We start from the raw sequence: 16189 nt of genomic DNA on the forward strand, positions 1-16189 counted from the left end.
CCATTGCAAATTCTTTGCATCTTTGTCAAAGATTGATTGTAAGTCTGTGGGTTTATTTTTGGGTTTTCTGTTTGATTCCATTGGTCTATGTGTGTGTGTTTGTTCTAATACCATGCAGTTTTGATTATTATGGCTTTGTTATATAGTTTGAGGTATGGGCGTGTGGATACCGCCATTTCCCTTTTTAGTCAGCAGAGCTTTGGCTGTTCAGTTTTTTGTGTGGCACCATGTGAATCTCGCCAGTCTTTATATCTTTGAAGAATGTATGTCCTTGAGGTTTTAATTGAAATAGCATTGAACCTGTAAATTGCTTTTGGTAGGATGGCCATTTTGACAATGCTAATTTCTTCAGTCCATGATCAGGGGATGTCTTCCCATTTCTTTGTGTCTTCTATTTCTTTTACAGCCCTTAATCTCTTTTGTTAGATTTATTCCCAAGTATTTGACTTTTTTGTTACTTCCTTTTGTTAGGCTTATTCTCAAGTATTTGACTTTTTTGTTTCTGTTATAAAAGGAATAGTTTTCTTGATACCATCTTCAGATTTATTGTTTGTATATGGGAAAGCTACTGATTTTTGTGTGTTGATTTTGTGTCTTGCTACTTAACTGATTATTTTGATTAGTTCTTCTGTGGAGTTATTGGGGTTTTCTCTCTCTCTCTCTCTCTATATATATATATTATATCCTCTGCAAACAGGGATAGTTTTACTCCTTTCCCTATTTGGATTCCTAGTATATCTTTCTTTTGTCTAATTGCTCTGCCTAGGAATTCCAGTATTATATTGAAAAGCAGTGGTGAGAATGGGCATCCTTGTCTTGTTCCAGATCTTAGGGGCAAGGCTTTCAGTTTTTCACAACTGAGAATAATATTGGCTATGGGATTGTCGTATATGGCTTTTCTTATGTTAAGGTGTGCCCCTTCTATCTCCTCAAGGTGCTTTGGAGCACCCTGCTGGGCTCTGGGCAGGAGAAGGAAAGGGGCCTGCCGTCACCTGCTCTGATGCCCGCTTCCAAGAGGGAAAACGTCCTTTTCCTTCTGCCTCTTCCATCCTGTTGCCAGGCCCAGCTATGGCCCCTAGTCCTGCATCCTAGGCAGGAACCCTTCCCTCTCAGATCCTTGGAGAACACCTAGCCGCCAGCAGTGTTAGTATACAGAGAATGACCTGTCACCTCCACACAGTGCCTGGTGCTATTGACCCAACTCCCTGCTTACCAGGGACAGCAAGTGTAGGAGCACTGCCGAGCTGTCTCTCACTGGGAGTATACAGTGCACCCAACAGGAGCAAACGACAAGTTGATCCTAGGGGCCCCAACAACCACCTCAGGGAGCTGAGGGACCACAGTCCCAGGTTTACCTTGTGCTGGTGGGAAGGGAAGGCGTGGAGGTTGGTTTTCTTCCCCACCCCGGCCTGACCCATTTCACTGAGCCTGGCTCCTCCTTCCTTGCCAGAACTGTGGGTGTTACTCTGCTCAGATGTGAGGTGGCTCAGGGAAGGGGGGTGGGAGTGGGGGGAACCTCCTTGGCCCCGTGGGGTCCAACCTCATTCTAGAACGCCAGCTCCTAGAGTAGTTTTGTGCTGACCTCACCAGACACAGGGCAAAGGTCATGAGAGATTGGGCAAAGCCACTGGGATATCCCTGTTTCCTCAGAATCTCAGCGAAGGACCTGAAGAACATGCTGTCCCAGGTCAACTACCGGGTCCCCAACATGCGCTTCCTCCGAGAGCGGCTGACGGTAGGGGCCGTGTGCAGGCTGGGTAGGGGAGGCCAGGAGCCCCTGGCCAGTGGGCTGACCAGCCTTCTGCCCTCCACCATGCAGGACCTGGAGCAGCGTAGCAGTGACATCACCTACGGGCAGTTTGCCCAGCTGTACCGAACCCTCATGTACAGCGCCCAGAAGACGGTGCATGAGCCACTGCCCTCCCGCGCCCTTGCCCTGCTCTCCCACCCGGCCCTAGCCCTGCTTGCCTCGGTCTTGCTGCCGCTTGGGGGCTTTTGGGTGCCATCTTTCCAGCTCTTCTCTTTTTGAGGCCTTACCCCACCTGTCGCCCCAGCTTCTTCCTGAGAGCCCCCTTCCCACATGGCCTCTCCTTGGGGCTTTCGCTCTGACCGGATTCTGTCTCCCGCAGATGGACCTCCCCTTCTTGGAAGCCAGTATCCTGAGGTTTGGTTTGAAGTGGGAGGTGGGGTTTTCCTTGAGGGGCTCCCGTTGTCTCTTCCCCTGGGTGATTCCCAGTGCAGCTGGACCGTTCTGGGCCGGTGTGCTAGTGGGGACCCGGGCTGTGCCTTCCGAGCCCCCATGTTGTCCGCAGACCACACCGGGTGTTTCCCTTCTCTCCTGCAGGGCAGGGGAGCGACCTGAGCTTTGTCGAGTGTCCCTTCCTGAGTTCCAGCAGTTTCTCCTCGAGTACCAGGGGGTAAGGCTGGGTGGGAGCCAGGACAGATTGCCCGATGGGGGGGCTGGACTTGTTGCTGGCGCGTCTCACATGCCGCCGCCATCCCGCCTCCTGCTAGGAGCTGTGGGCTGTTGACCAACTCCAGGTACAGGAGTTCATGCTCAGCTTCTTGCGAGACCCCTTGCGAGAGATCGAAGAACCCTACTTCTCCCTGGATGAGGTGAGCCCTGCCTCTTCCCCTTCTGTCAGAGAAAGTGGCTGACTGGGACTGAGCAAAACCCACGCTCCCTCCCCCCACCCTGTGCCCTGGAACCGAGTGGCCCTCCATTGTTATCCTGTCAACTTTGCCTGCTCCGACTGAGACCACAGACCCGTCTTCCCTCTGCCCCTGCCCCTGGAGCTCACCTCTCCCCTTCTTCATTTGTTCCTGGATAGTTTGTCACCTTCCTGTTCTCTAAAGAGAACAGCGTGTGGAATTCGCAGTTGGATGCAGTGTGCCCCGGGACCATGGACAACCCCCTGTCCCACTACTGGATCTCCTCCTCCCACAACACGTAAGTGGCCCCTCGTCCCCACCCGGCCTGGCCTTGGCGGGAGGGGTGTGCCTGACCGCTCCCCTCTCCCTCTCCAGGTACCTGACCGGGGACCAGTTCTCCAGCGAGTCTTCCCTGGAGGCTTATGCTCGCTGCCTGCGCATGGGCTGTCGCTGCATTGAGTGTGCGTGGGGTCCAGGGCTGGGGGGGAGGGGCAGCCTTCTTGCTTGACCGCGGTCCTGTTGCTCCCCAGTGGACTGCTGGGATGGCCCCGATGGGATGCCAGTCATTTACCATGGCCACACCCTCACCACCAAGATCAAATTCTCAGACGTGCTGCACACCATCAAGGAGCATGCCTTCGTGGCTTCAGAGTGAGTAGGCCTGACTCGAGCCCCCCGTCCCAGGACCGCAGGTCCCTGCCTTTTCACTTTCAGCCTCCTCTTGGCCTCTCCTCCTCTCCTGCTGCCTGAGTCCTGGCTCCCCGAGTTGCCCACCGTCTTCATGAACACCTTCGTGGCCCCATGGGTGGGCTCTCCCCACCCCTCACAGACACTTCAGGCCATAGTTCCACCAGCTCTTTTCCCTTTGCCGCCCAAAGAATTGCCAGCCTTGCCTGCCCCTGCTGCTGTTCTCTTCACTCCTTTTCTGTGGTCACTAGGCTCTTCCCACCTCCCTGAAGGGATGCGGGTGCCCGTGGCCCTTTCCCTCTCCTGCCCTCTGGCTAGGGCACCATCATAATTGGACCAACTGTGGTGGTGTCCATCTGCAGCAGACTCGGCCCTTATTGTCACTGCATCCTCCCAGGACCCAGGACTGACCTCTTTTTGCATGGGCACCCATGTAGACAGGCCCTCGATCCTAACACCTCACTCTTGGCAGAGCTGTTTGGAATAGGCCGTGACCCTGCAAAAGTGCAGGGTCTGTGTCACTGCAGTGGCTCCTACCTGCAGGTACCCAGTCATCCTGTCCATCGAGGACCACTGCAGCATTGCCCAGCAGAGGAACATGGCCCAGTACTTCAAGAAGGTGCTCGGGGACACGCTCCTCACCAAGCCTGTGGACATCGCGGCTGACGGGCTTCCCTCACCTAACCAGCTCAAGAGGAAGATCCTGATCAAGGTGGGGTGGAGGCCTTGGGGATCCCTTCCCAGCACCTCTCCCACCACGGCTCCAGCTCTCACTCTAGGGCTGGTGAAGAGGTCAGAGCCTGGGGGCTGGGCCGGCTGGGCCATGTCCTTGCCGCTCTCCCACAGCACAAGAAGCTGGCAGAGGGCAGTGCCTACGAGGAGGTGCCTACGTCCGTGATGTACTCTGAGAATGACATCAGCAACTCCATCAAGAACGGCATCCTTTACCTAGAGGACCCCGTCAACCACGTGAGGGCAGGGCCAGGTAGGGCCGGACCGGGTGCTGCGGGCCGTGGGCCACAAAGCCTGCCTTTGGTCTCTTCCAGGAGTGGTATCCCCACTACTTCGTTCTGACCAGCAGCAAAATCTACTACTCTGAGGAGACCAGCAGTGACCAGGGCAATGAGGACGAGGAGGAACCCAAAGAGGTGAGAGGCCAGCCCGACACTGGGGCCGGACTGGGGTCGCGGTCGCCGGGCATCTTTGCTGTCGCCCTTCCCCTCGCAGGCCAGTGGCAGCACAGAGCTGCACTCCAACGAGAAGTGGTTCCATGGGAAGCTGGGGGCCGGGCGGGACGGGCGGCACATCGCCGAGCGCCTGCTCACCGAGTACTGCATCGAGACGGGGGCCCCCGACGGCTCCTTCCTCGTGCGCGAGAGCGAGACCTTCGTGGGCGACTACACCCTCTCCTTCTGGTAACGCAGCCCAGCCTCGGCCTGCGCTGTCTGCTGCCCCGGCGTGCACACCACCCGCGTCCCACACGCACGGGCACACGCCTCGCGCTCGGCTCGGCACCCTGCGGCCTTCCCGCAGGGCCGGCCCGGGCGCCCCAGTGGGCTCCCTCCCACTTGGAGAGTTGGTGCCTCCTTTGGGGTGGAGCTGGTAGCTCAGGGATCGGGCCTGCTCCCCACTGTCCCCCTTCGCTCCTAGGAGGAACGGAAAAGTCCAGCACTGCCGGATCCACTCCCGACAGGATGCAGGAACCCCCAAGTTCTTCTTGACAGACAACCTTGTCTTTGACTCGCTCTATGACCTCATCACGCACTACCAGCAGGTGCCCCTGCGCTGCAACGAGTTTGAGATGCGCCTCTCAGAGCCCGTGCCACAGACCAATGCCCACGAGAGCAAAGAGTGAGGGCGCGGGCCAGGGGCGGGGCGGGCGTGGGCCGGGCGCGAGGGGCCTGACCCGGGGCTGTCCCTAGGTGGTACCATGCGAGCCTGACCCGAACGCAGGCTGAGCACATGCTGATGCGCGTCCCTCGCGATGGGGCCTTCCTGGTGCGCAAGCGGAGTGACCCCAACTCGTATGCCATCTCCTTCCGGTGAGGGGTGTGGCCCTGAGGTGCTGTTGAGGGCGGGCGTGCGGGCTCTGCCTCTCTCTGGGCTCTGCCCTGTGTGACTTCTGTCTTTGTCAAGGGCTGAGGGCAAGATCAAGCATTGCCGTGTCCAGCAGGAAGGCCAGACAGTGATGCTGGGCAACTCGGAATTTGATAGCCTGGTCGACCTCATCAGCTACTACGAGAAGCACCCCCTGTACCGCAAGATGAAGCTGCGCTACCCCATCAATGAGGAGGCGCTGGAGAAGATTGGCACCGCTGTAAGTGCATCATGGTCGGCGGGCATTGGCAGGCCGGGGAGGCAGTAGAGAAGCGCGGCCCCTAGAGAGGGACCTGGGTATACAGTTCTGGTGGGCACTTAGGCCAGCAGGGAGGCACGGTGGGGGTGCCACGAAGGTACCCCGATAGAACAGCCCTGTCTGCAAGGACAGGTGCAGCGCATGGGGGGAGAGGGCCCCGCGCTGAGGTGGTGGGTGAGCACACCCTGGGGCTCACGTCAGGGCGGGTAGGCTGGAGCCTGATCCAGCCAAGCTTGGCTTGGGGAGCCGAGCCCAAGCGGGGGAGACTAGAGAGGAGGGGGGGCTCGAGCCCTGCACTGGGGTCACGACTTGGAAAGGGGGACACGGGGGGCGGGATCTGGTTGAGGCTCAGCACTGGACATGCTGTGGGACGAGGGACCCCACCTGGATGAACCAGCCTCTGATAACTCAGGGACAGGAATTTTAGAATCACGGGGTGGACCTCAGAGAGGACAGGTCCCTGAGGCCATCCCTTGAGGCCGTGGATGAAGGGGCCAGACGCAGTGGCCTGCTGAGGAAGCCTGTGTGGTGCACAGCGTGACAACACTTCCTCTCCGGGTGAGAGCACGTCTCCTTTCCCCTTTCCAGGAGCCAGACTACGGGGCCCTGTACGAGGGACGCAATCCTGGTTTCTATGTGGAGGCAAACCCCATGCCAACTTTCAAGGTACAGGAAGCTGGGGGTGCCCCGCTGCTTGGGGTTTGCCTGACTGCGGTATTTGTGGTTTCTGAGGCCCAAGTGAAATGTGACAGCTGTATGGTTAGTGTGAGACCACAGCCTCCATCCCAGGCATCGCACTGACCTTCCACGTCGCTCCCCTGGGTAAACCCTCATCTCCTTGGGCTAAAGCAGGGCACAGCCACACACTGATCAGAAAAGTGTGTTCTTGGGCACTTACTCCCTTGCCGCATAGAGAGCTTAAGGGGAAAGGAGTGTGGGGTTGTGTGCCCAGCAGTCCAGTGTCCTCGTCCACTGTCCAGAAAAGGGGTGATGGGGCCCTGCCATACCCACAGGCTTCTCGGTCCCCAGGAGGCACTCGGGACACCAGCAGACATTCCTAGGCCTCTCCAGTTCTGATCCTCAGTGGACAGATTCTCCCTGTGGCCCAGGGTGACGGCTTTCGAGGCAGAGACAGTCTCTGACCCTGGTCCTGTCTATCCTGGGGCCGTGGCTGAGGCCTGTCCCAGGGGCTCTTGCTGGCAGTAGCACCTGCACCAGCTCCCAGCACATGTGGCCACCCCGAGGCCCCGGTCAGGAGTGTCTGGGAGACATTGTCTGCGGTAACCGGTCTTCTTGCCCTGGCAGTGTGCGGTCAAAGCCCTCTTCGACTACAAGGCCCAGAGAGAGGACGAGCTGACCTTCACCAAGAGCGCCATCATCCAGAACGTGGAGAAGCAAGAGGGAGGCTGGTAGGCCGGTCCCGGAGAGCCTGTGGTTAGTGGGCAGGGCCAGCCCCAGAGGGTGTGGGCCCACGTGTGACCGGCAGTCCCCGCCGTGGCCTGGCGCGGAGCCCCTGACTAAGGGCACCTTCCTCGGAAACCTGGGGGTGCTCGGGGTCAGCAAGTACTGTGGCTCCCACAGGTGGCGGGGGGACTATGGTGGGAAGAAGCAGCTGTGGTTCCCGTCCAACTATGTGGAAGAGATGGTCAGCCCGGCAGCCCTGGAGCCCGAGAGGGAGGTAAGCCGGGGCCCCGTGGGCTGGTGGGGTTCTCGCCCTGGTTCTCCTCCTGTCTGCGCCTGTCCTGTGCCCGCCGTGTCCACGGGCTCCAGTGGACGTGTGCCGTTGGTTGAGCCGCACGGACACGTACGGCGGTTTCTCCCTCGCGCCCGGCACGCACGGGCCGCTCTGAGCAGCCCCCGGCTTTGTCTCCCACAGCACTTGGATGAGAACAGCCCCCTGGGGGACTTGCTGCGGGGAGTCCTGGACGTTCCGGCTTGCCAGATTGGTGAGCCCCGCCCCCTCGCTCACCCAGCGTTCCTCAGGGTCAGGGCCTCTGGTAGCCTCCAGGTTCCCTTGAGGAAGCCCCAAGTGCCACCCTCACTCTGAGTCTTTCCCTGTTCTTGGACATCTCAGGCTCGGCTCCCTCCTTACCCCCAACTTTGACCTCTTGCTGCTTCCCAGGCCTGGCATCGTGGATGATGCTTGCTGACATCAGCGTCCTAGTGGGTTGGGGCACAGAGTGTGAGCGGTGGGGCAGCTGCCCCACTGCTCCCCGCCTGGCTGAGTCTGGCTGTCCTCAGCTGGAAGGTGGGCCCGGCCCAGCAGCACCATCTCCCTTACGGGTATGGGGGGGGTGGTGATGAGAGGGTCATGTGAGCTAGAGCCTGCATCGCAGAGCAGGGGACCCAGAAATGTCTTCCCTCTCGCAGCCATCCGTCCCGAGGGCAAGAACAGCCGGCTCTTCGTCTTCTCCATCAGCATGGCGTCGGTGGCACGCTGGTCCCTGGATGTCGCTGCCGACTCACAGGAGGAGCTGCAGGACTGGGTGAAAAAGATCCGAGAAGTGGCCCAGACTGCGGATGCCAGGGTGAGGACCGGCCGGACCTGGGGACGTGCTGGGGTGGGCCAGCCTGTCCGGGGGTCACGCCTCCAGCTCCCGCTGATAGGCAGGGATCAGGGGTGACGGGCCGACGGTGATGCGTGTGCCTGTGTATGCCGAGCTGTGCGGGCCGGGCCGGCCACGTGGCCAGCTTTGGCCGGATGAGCTGTATGGTGAGGTAGGAGCAGCTGGGACGGGGAGCAGAGGTAAAGACACTGGACTCGGTAGCAGCACGTGACACCACCAAGCTTGGGGTCACTGTCGCAGCCAGGGCCAAGGGCAGTGGGAAGCACCCAGTGGTGCGGGCATGCTTGCTGGGGCTGGAGCCGACTCCAGCAGCTGGCGGGAGGACGGCGCCTGTGGCCCCTGAGCGTGCAGGACGCAGTCAGCTGCAGGGCGTTCCTCTCGAGGACGCTCTTTCCTCCTGGCCATCGAGAGAGGGAGGGGCTACCTGGGGAGGGCAGCGGCAGGCCACGCGGAGCAGCAGAGGAGGATTTGCCAGGGATGTGGCCTTGGGTTAGGCGGTAAAGGGAGGAAAGTGCGTACCAGAGCGCGGGGAGAAAGCCGGCCTCCAGGGGTGGGCCTTCTGAACTGAGGCTTGGCGAGCAGGTGGCGGTGTGGGACTGAGGGGAGGGGAGGCGGTGAGGCTTCTGGGCAGGGTGGTGCTGAGACCACAGAAGACCAGGGCAGGGGCCTGAGAAAAGAAGGCTCGTGCTCCTTTTCCAGCAGAACCTGGGGCCCAGAGCACCCGCATGGTGGATGTGCTCTGGCCAGGGGCTACCCAGTCTTGTCTGTGCCGCCAGCTCACGGAGGGGAAGATGATGGAGCGCAGGAAGAAGATCGCGCTGGAGCTGTCCGAGCTTGTCGTCTACTGCCGGCCTGTGCCCTTCGACGAAGAGAGTAAGGGCGGGCCCGCGGGGGCCCTACGTGAGGCCAGGGGGTGCGGCGGCGAGAGGAGTTGAGTCCCTTTATCCCAGGGTTACTAGGCCCAGTCGCCAGTACTCTGGGGGTGAGTCTGAGTGTTCTCCCGGTTTGGCCCAGAGATTGGCACGGAACGAGCCTGCTACCGGGACATGTCGTCCTTCCCGGAAACCAAGGCCGAGAAGTATGTGAACAAGGCCAAAGGCAAGAAGTTCCTGCAGTACAACCGACTGCAGCTCTCCCGCATCTACCCCAAGGGCCAGCGGCTGGACTCCTCCAATTATGACCCCCTGCCCATGTGGATCTGTGGCAGTCAGCTCGTGGCACTCAACTTCCAGACCCCAGGTGAGGCGCGCCCTTTGGAAGGGGGTGAGGCAGCTCGCTGAGGGGCAGATGGGCTGGAGTCTGTCGTCTGGTCCTTCCAGACAAGCCTATGCAGATGAACCAGGCCCTCTTCATGGCCGGCGGCCACTGTGGCTATGTGCTGCAGCCCAGCACCATGCGTGAGGAGGCCTTCGACCCCTTCGACAAGAGCAGCCTCCGTGGGCTGGAGCCCAGTGCCATCTGCATCGAGGTGGGTGGTGCTCCTCTGGGCTTCCTGGCGGGGGGGTGGGTGTTCGGTCTTACTGAGACCTCCATCGTGGGTGACACTGAACTCCCAAGTGGCACAGGCCAAGCGGCTGGACCAAATGTGGCTGGGCTTTGGCATGAAGGAGTCCGGCTGTCCAGTAGGGCCAAGCTGTGGGCAGCCCCTGCCTGGGAGAAGAGCAGGGAGCTAGTGCCAGTGGTGAGCAGCCAGGGACCTGTGAAGCACTTACAGAGTGGGCTTGCGTGAGACCCACCTGCCCCCTCGCTAGCAGTCTGTTAAAACAATATGAAGCAAGCTGCAAAACTCCGTGTAATACGGAGATTGGTGTCTAAATCTAACAGCTGCACTTAGAACCCTGGCTGTGTCCTTGGGGGCCCAGCAGAGGGCGCACCGCCTCCACGGTGCAGCAGGAAGGACAGCCCAGGGCCCATCTTTGTCCACCTCACAGGTGCTGGGAGCGCGGCATCTGCCCAAGAATGGCCGAGGAATCGTGTGTCCTTTTGTGGAGATTGAGGTGGCTGGAGCTGAGTATGACAGCACGAAGCAGAAGACAGAGACTGTGGGTGAGTCCGTCCCCCCTCACCATCTCCAGTGAGGTCTTGAGAGCCCCTCTTCACAGTGACCTCATCCGGTCTGGTGGGAGCTTGAGGTCTCTGGCGCTTGTTTTTACAGTGGACAACGGACTGAATCCTCTGTGGCAGGCCAAGGCCTTCCACTTCCAGATCAGTAACCCTGAGTTCGCCTTCCTGCGCTTTGTGGTGTATGAGGAAGACATGTTCAGTGACCAGAACTTCCTGGCACAGGCTACCTTCCCACTGAAAGGCCTGAAGACAGGTGGGCCCCTTCTTGAAAATGGAGCCCCCCCCCCCATGACCGGGCCTGGGGGGCAGGGGTTCCTGGCTTGGCTCCCTTCTGGACTGAGGGCCAGGCCTTCCTCCTCCCAGGATACAGAGCGGTGCCTCTGAAGAACAACTACAGCGAGGACCTGGAGTTGGCCTCCCTGCTGGTCAAGATCGAGATCTTCCCTGCCAAGGTAACTGGTGGGGGAGGGGGCCGGCCAGGGCCTCCCCACCGCCAGGGCGGTGCTGACGGCTCCGCACTCGCCTTGGCGCGGCAGGAGAACAGCGACCTCAGCCCCTTTGGCGCGTCCCTGTCCCTGCGGGAGCGGGGCGCCGAGGCCTCGGCTCAGCTGTTCCATGGCCGGGCCCGGGAAGGCTCCTTTGAAGCCCGCTACCAGCAGCCTTTCGAGGACTTTCACATCTCGCAGGAGCATCTCACAGACCATTTTGACGGTCGGGAACGAAGGTGAGGAGCTGGAGCTTGGGCACGTGCTCTGCAGCTGCGGGGGGGGGGGGACCGGGCGGCCGCGGCTCGGGCCGCCCACTGGCTGCAAGGCCCTGCTGCGGTCAGCACCCTCTCTCCTTTCCTCCAGGGCCCCACGACGGACTCGGGTCAGTGGAGACAGCCGCCTCTAGTGGCGCCGGCCTGCCGAGAGCAGCGGTGCTGCGCGCCTCCCGGAACGCCGCGGCCGGGCTCCCGCGCCGGCGGCCTGCCCGCGGCCTCCTGTCTCGCCGCCAGGAGCCTGACTCCAGCAGCGAACGCTAGATGAGAACCAAGCCATGAACGAGATGTATTACTGTTTTGGGCCTCCACGCCCAACTCTGGGTGAAGGCAAAAACCGTACCGTGTCTCGCACTAAGCACACACATCTGGCCTGACTGCTGGAGCTGGACCTTCCGTCCCGGGGGGCCGGGACCATGGCCAAAACCCCTTGGAGCGAGGCTGCCTCTGCTGGAGGTGCAAGAAGCCCTGAGGAGCCACTGGTGTTCCTGAGTGGAGGGAGCAGCGGCAGCCTCTCGGGGCCGGGGAAACAAAGTTTACATTGTCCTGTAGCTTTAAAACCACAGCCAGGCACAGCGGGGAGTGTAGAAGCCCCCAGGTCTGGCCCTGGGGCCAGGCCAGAGGAGCTTAAGGCCTCTACCTGCCCCGGGAGGAGGACACAGCACAAGGGCATGTTGCCCACGGCTGGGGGCGGGGCGTGCCCCCCACCCCGAGCGATCACGGGATCATGGCAAAACAGCAGTGTTACTTTTCTTCTCAATGGTATTGTAACTTAAGTTATTCACTCCCGCTCCTTACTTACCCTCGAAGGGGACCTGGAGCAGAGCCTTGAGACGAGAGCAGCAGACAGGCTGCCTGCCGTGTTGGGACAGGTTCAGTTTGGGATGTCACGGCGCTGTCAGGAGTGGGGTAGGGGTGGGGAGACGGGAAACAGCGAAGCCTATTCTGGACAGTTCTTCTAAGGCAGCTCAACATGCTTTCCCTGAGGATAAAGGGGCCGAGGAGCTGCCTGCCCGGGGGGAGGGGCGGAGCAGGCAGGTGCTGGATGAAGCCGCCACACTCTGCCTCGCTCCCGGGAAGGCCACAGTGGGGGTTTGGGGGCAACCCCCACCGCTGAGGGCAGAGGCCTCCACAGCGTAGCCTGCCCACGTTCAGCACACGTGAACTCCCGCCCGGGTTTGGGCTCAGGGTTGGCCATTTGCTAGTTCTGCTGCCCTCTGAAGATCTGACTGCCAAATAAATCATCCTCATGTCCTTTTTCCTTGAATTTGTGTGCTCTTCTCGGGGCTCAGGAGGCCGTTGCTTAGAACGAAGGCCAGGTGCCCAGTGGCTACTCTACAGTAGAAGCAAGCTGAGTGTCTGCTAACCTCGAGGTCAGGCAGCTGTGAGGCCACCCTTTCCTTCCCAGCCCCTCTGCTGTCGGGCTGGTGACGGGCAGCCGCCTGAAAACAAGCCCAGGTTTCGGGCCAGCCAGCTTTGCTTGTGACCCCCGCAACCGCGCCCCCCCCCCCACCTCCATGGAATTTCTCAAATCAATGTCGCATCAAGCGTGAATTGTTGGTTCACACTTCAGTTACCTCTATCTTGCATCCAAAATCTCTTGTGCTCAGAAGATGGCTGGAAGCTGCTTCCCTTCCTGTGCCTCTTTCTCAGTACTGTGCGAGGGAGGGTGAGAACCACCACCTCATGGAGGATGGAGGGAATGGGTACCTGCTTGGGGGGGGGGGTGTGGGGATCAAGCGTAAAAAGCCGGCCCGAGGAGCCTGAGAGGATGCTGCTAAGTGGGACCTGGGATCAGCAGGCAGCGACAGTCACTGGTACACCCTGGCAGAAGGTGCAGGGTCCACCCAGCGCGGTGGTGGTTTTGCAGAGACCAGCTCTGGTTTAAGACAAGCCTAGGTGGCTTTGGAGAAGTAGCTTTAGCGCGTCCTTTTCCTAGATTCAGACTTGGGCCAGACCTGATGCACTGTGGGCCCTTCATCACCAGCCACTTGGAGACCTAGGGTCACAGTTTAAAATGCTTGCTGTCTTCCACCGACAGGCATAAGGTGCCAACACGTGCATGCTTGTGGCCCCGTGGCTTGCTTCCCAGGAGGGTGTCTCAACTGCGGGAGAGGTGTTAGGTGGGAATTTACCTGGACCTTGATGTTTTCCCACTTCAGGTTCTTGTATTCAGGAGAGTGCGCTTCTCCGTCAGTGAGGAAGAGCTTCCGTTTGGAGCTGGGTCTTCCCATGACATCCTGGCTATCGGTCACGTAATCAGTACATACCTCTGTGTACTGTGTTCTTCTGGAAACTCCCCCAAGTTGGTACAGCTGTCTCCCTAAAGCAGCATTGTCGTCTGAGGCATGCCTGTCTCTCGGATCCTCCTTCCTAGTAGAAAACGTGTCAACCTCAGTCAGGCAAATTCATGGCTCAGTTTCAATTCAGATTGCTCTAGACAAACCTGGTGCTTGCTGCCTTGCAGCCCAGTAAGGTTTGTGGAAGGTGTGAGGGGCTGGCTTGGGAATCAGTTATCTGGCCTAGGGTGGGTGGGTGGCTGATGCCCTGCTGTGGGCCATGTCTCTCTAGATGGGCCAGTACCACCCCCTACCCAGCACCCCCGGGCTTACACGGCACTCCTGGGGTGCTTCTGAAAAATCCCAGGTACTTGGGTGCCTGGCACAGTATTTTCCAAATGCTCCCAGTTGGCTTCCGGTTCCATACCAGCTTGGTCTAGCTTCCGGTGTCCTCACCAGATGCTTGATGCCTCCGAGTTTGGCCCAGTCCGACTTTGTCCCTGCAGCATAATTTCCAAGACATCACTCTTTTCACATAAAGGCCGCTACACTGGGCCCAGCAGCGTGGGAGATGAGGGAGGTGGAGCTTTGCTTAGTGGGCCCAAGGAGACGGGCCCCTAATCCGAGCTTAAGGTCTGTCTGGCCTATAGGATAAACCAGCAGATGTACTTTTAGTTTCTTTTCGGTCTCCCCCACGGAATAAAGCCAGCAAATGTGAAATGCAGTTATTACACATTTTTATTTAAGAACAATCGAAAGATTGGAAGTACCATTTCCGCCCATTCCAAATAGTACAAGCAGTTTGTCCCTGCCCCCCTCCCTCATCCACATCCACAGATAAAAAAAATCTAAGAAATGTGCAATTTGCATCTTAGAAATAGCAGCATCCCCACAGGGGACCTTGTGAGGACTGGGGACTCGGCCCCAGAGAGCAGCACGCTCCCCTGCCTAGGGAGCCCCGCTCCAAAGGTGAGTCCCATCTTTCTGTTAAACACCTTTTCCCAGGCAAAGGATTTGTCACCCAGGCTGAGAGGCCAAAGTGCCCCTTGCACAGGCTGGGAACTAATACTTTGCCTCTGGACAGACAAGAGGGCACCTGCCTCTTAGCACCAAGATGATCACTTTCCCGTCCTCTCTGGAAGTGCACCAAAAGCAAACCGCTACCAGTTCCTCCCCACCGCCCCCCTCGGCCGCCCCCTGGGCCCTCGGAAACAGCCTGTGCTGGAGACCAGCGTGTGAGCGGGTGGTGGAAACCAGGGGTCAGGATCACGTCAGGAAGGCGTCCTGCAGGCCTTTGGCAACCTGCCCCACTGGCACAAAGGCTGCGCTCAGTTGACTCAATGAACAATGGCCGGCAGGGGTGAGGGGAGGCTGGTGTTTTTTCTGTTTTTAATAACAATTACCGCACCGCCTGGCCCTGACCCTGACACAGCTCGAGAGTCGCTGCCCAGAGGCGCCGGGGACTCTGCTGTGCAGGGCGGCCCATCTCCCCTGGCGCCAGAGGCCTGACTCCCGGCCAGGCCCTGCTGAGGGTGGCGTGTGTGCTCCCTCAGCTTCAGTCCCCCGGCACCCTGACACCCACTTTTCGAACAAATGGCGAGAGAGAGACCACCGTCCAGACAAGGACCAGCGGCCGGAGGCCGTGTGGCTCTTCCCATTCAAGTGCAATGTTTCTGAAGACCGATCAAGCACCCCTGACCTCCTGTACTCTGAGGCTGAGTAGCCTTTACTGCCAAGACTCGCACTTCTGAATCACCCACTTGGGCGACAGAGCAGGAGTTGCACCGCATCAGCCGAGAGCCGCCCAGGATGCCCACGGCAGCCTGCACATTGCACGCAGCGGGGGCCGTCTCGAGCAGGGGCGCTGATGGCAGGTGGCCACTCGGGCCCCTCGGGCGTCCCGGCTGCCCCCTGCCCCGACCCCGGGTGCACCGCAGGGAAGACTCAGCCGCCAGCAGCGGAGGCCACGGGCCCCACCAGGCTGCCCTCTGCGCTGGCCGCCCCACCCCTCCGTGCGGACAGCGGCACAGGCCAGGCTCGGAGGCACCACGGAAGCCTCAGGGCTGGAGACAAAGCAGCGAAGCCCCGCGGCCCCGCACGTGAAGCCTGGGTTACCAGCAGTCAAGGAGGCGTGTTTTGCCCCGCCCCGTCAGTGTGGGCGTCGGGCCTGCCATGTGCATCCGCGACTTCGGGTCTCTGCCCTTGCTCTGGACTGAAGGGCAGCTAGGATGGCTGGTTCCTGCGGGATCCACGCTGCCCCGTCTCCAGGCTGAGGCAGGACCAGGGCCTCACTCAAATGAGAGACCCGGTTTGTGGGCAGATGGGGCTCTCCCCGGCTGCCCCGGGACCCATGGCTCCGTGTGCTTTCAGCTCTGATGCTGGGCCAACTCAGAGTCCGGCTAACACTGGCCCCGCCCCACCCCCGGCCACTCCCTTCCCAGCACTGGGAAGACGGACTCCAGCAGAAACCAATTTGGGCCGGGGCCTGCTGGTTCCATCTGGGACTTAGAGCTGGCCAGTGGAGCAAGCACCCGTGATCACCTCTTCATCCAGTCACTTGGCCAAATTCAAAGTCCATTACTTTGCTGAGAGGTCACTCACGGCCGCCTCTCCACCAGGGTGTGCAGCACAGGGCCGTTAAGGGCGGGCCCGAACAGCCTTGCGGGGACCTCAACTTCATGAAGCCCAGCTCTGGTGGGGCGGCTTTCTCAGGGGCTGGAGCTTTTCTGGAGGCAGATGCTCTCTAGGGTCTGGCCGGAAGGTGGGGAGAAAGGAAGTGACTCCAGGGACCCTTGGAGAGAGCTCCAGTCTGGAATGAGACAAC

At 60.0% G+C, this 16189-nt stretch overlaps 1 protein-coding gene across 2 annotated transcripts in view; it reads left to right on the forward strand.

The window, feature by feature from the left end:
- Positions 1 to 12345, forward strand: part of PLCG1 (phospholipase C, gamma 1) — a 33582-nt gene extending 21237 nt beyond the window's left edge. Inside the window, exons 5-32 of one of the 2 annotated variants that reach the window (XM_004687386.2) lie at positions 1651 to 1735; positions 1820 to 1903; positions 2130 to 2164; positions 2345 to 2417; positions 2515 to 2616; positions 2832 to 2950; positions 3028 to 3113; positions 3183 to 3303; positions 3883 to 4051; positions 4186 to 4308; positions 4386 to 4487; positions 4567 to 4754; positions 4990 to 5190; positions 5262 to 5381; positions 5476 to 5656; positions 6284 to 6361; positions 7001 to 7104; positions 7277 to 7373; positions 7572 to 7641; positions 8066 to 8223; positions 9039 to 9135; positions 9277 to 9501; positions 9582 to 9730; positions 10194 to 10308; positions 10418 to 10579; positions 10690 to 10778; positions 10863 to 11050; positions 11178 to 12345. In XM_004687386.2, coding sequence (XP_004687443.1) covers positions 1651 to 1735; positions 1820 to 1903; positions 2130 to 2164; positions 2345 to 2417; positions 2515 to 2616; positions 2832 to 2950; positions 3028 to 3113; positions 3183 to 3303; positions 3883 to 4051; positions 4186 to 4308; positions 4386 to 4487; positions 4567 to 4754; positions 4990 to 5190; positions 5262 to 5381; positions 5476 to 5656; positions 6284 to 6361; positions 7001 to 7104; positions 7277 to 7373; positions 7572 to 7641; positions 8066 to 8223; positions 9039 to 9135; positions 9277 to 9501; positions 9582 to 9730; positions 10194 to 10308; positions 10418 to 10579; positions 10690 to 10778; positions 10863 to 11050; positions 11178 to 11220 — 3364 coding nt within the window. In that variant the 3' untranslated portion in view covers positions 11221 to 12345. Of the gene's footprint in view, positions 1 to 1650; positions 1736 to 1819; positions 1904 to 2129; positions 2418 to 2514; positions 2617 to 2831; positions 2951 to 3027; positions 3114 to 3182; positions 3304 to 3882; positions 4052 to 4185; positions 4309 to 4385; positions 4488 to 4566; positions 4755 to 4989; positions 5191 to 5261; positions 5382 to 5475; positions 5657 to 6283; positions 6362 to 7000; positions 7105 to 7276; positions 7374 to 7571; positions 7642 to 8065; positions 8224 to 9038; positions 9136 to 9276; positions 9502 to 9581; positions 9731 to 10193; positions 10309 to 10417; positions 10580 to 10689; positions 10779 to 10862; positions 11051 to 11177 lie in introns of both variants that reach the window. The other variant, XM_012728282.1, reaches the window with a different exon arrangement.
- Positions 12346 to 16189: the final 3844 nt, after the last annotated feature.

The sequence above is a fragment of the Condylura cristata genome, unplaced genomic scaffold (assembly GCF_000260355.1).
Source record: "Condylura cristata isolate star-nosed mole 26May11 unplaced genomic scaffold, ConCri1.0 scaffold00022, whole genome shotgun sequence".
In the NCBI taxonomy this organism is placed as follows: domain Eukaryota; kingdom Metazoa; phylum Chordata; class Mammalia; order Eulipotyphla; family Talpidae; genus Condylura; species Condylura cristata.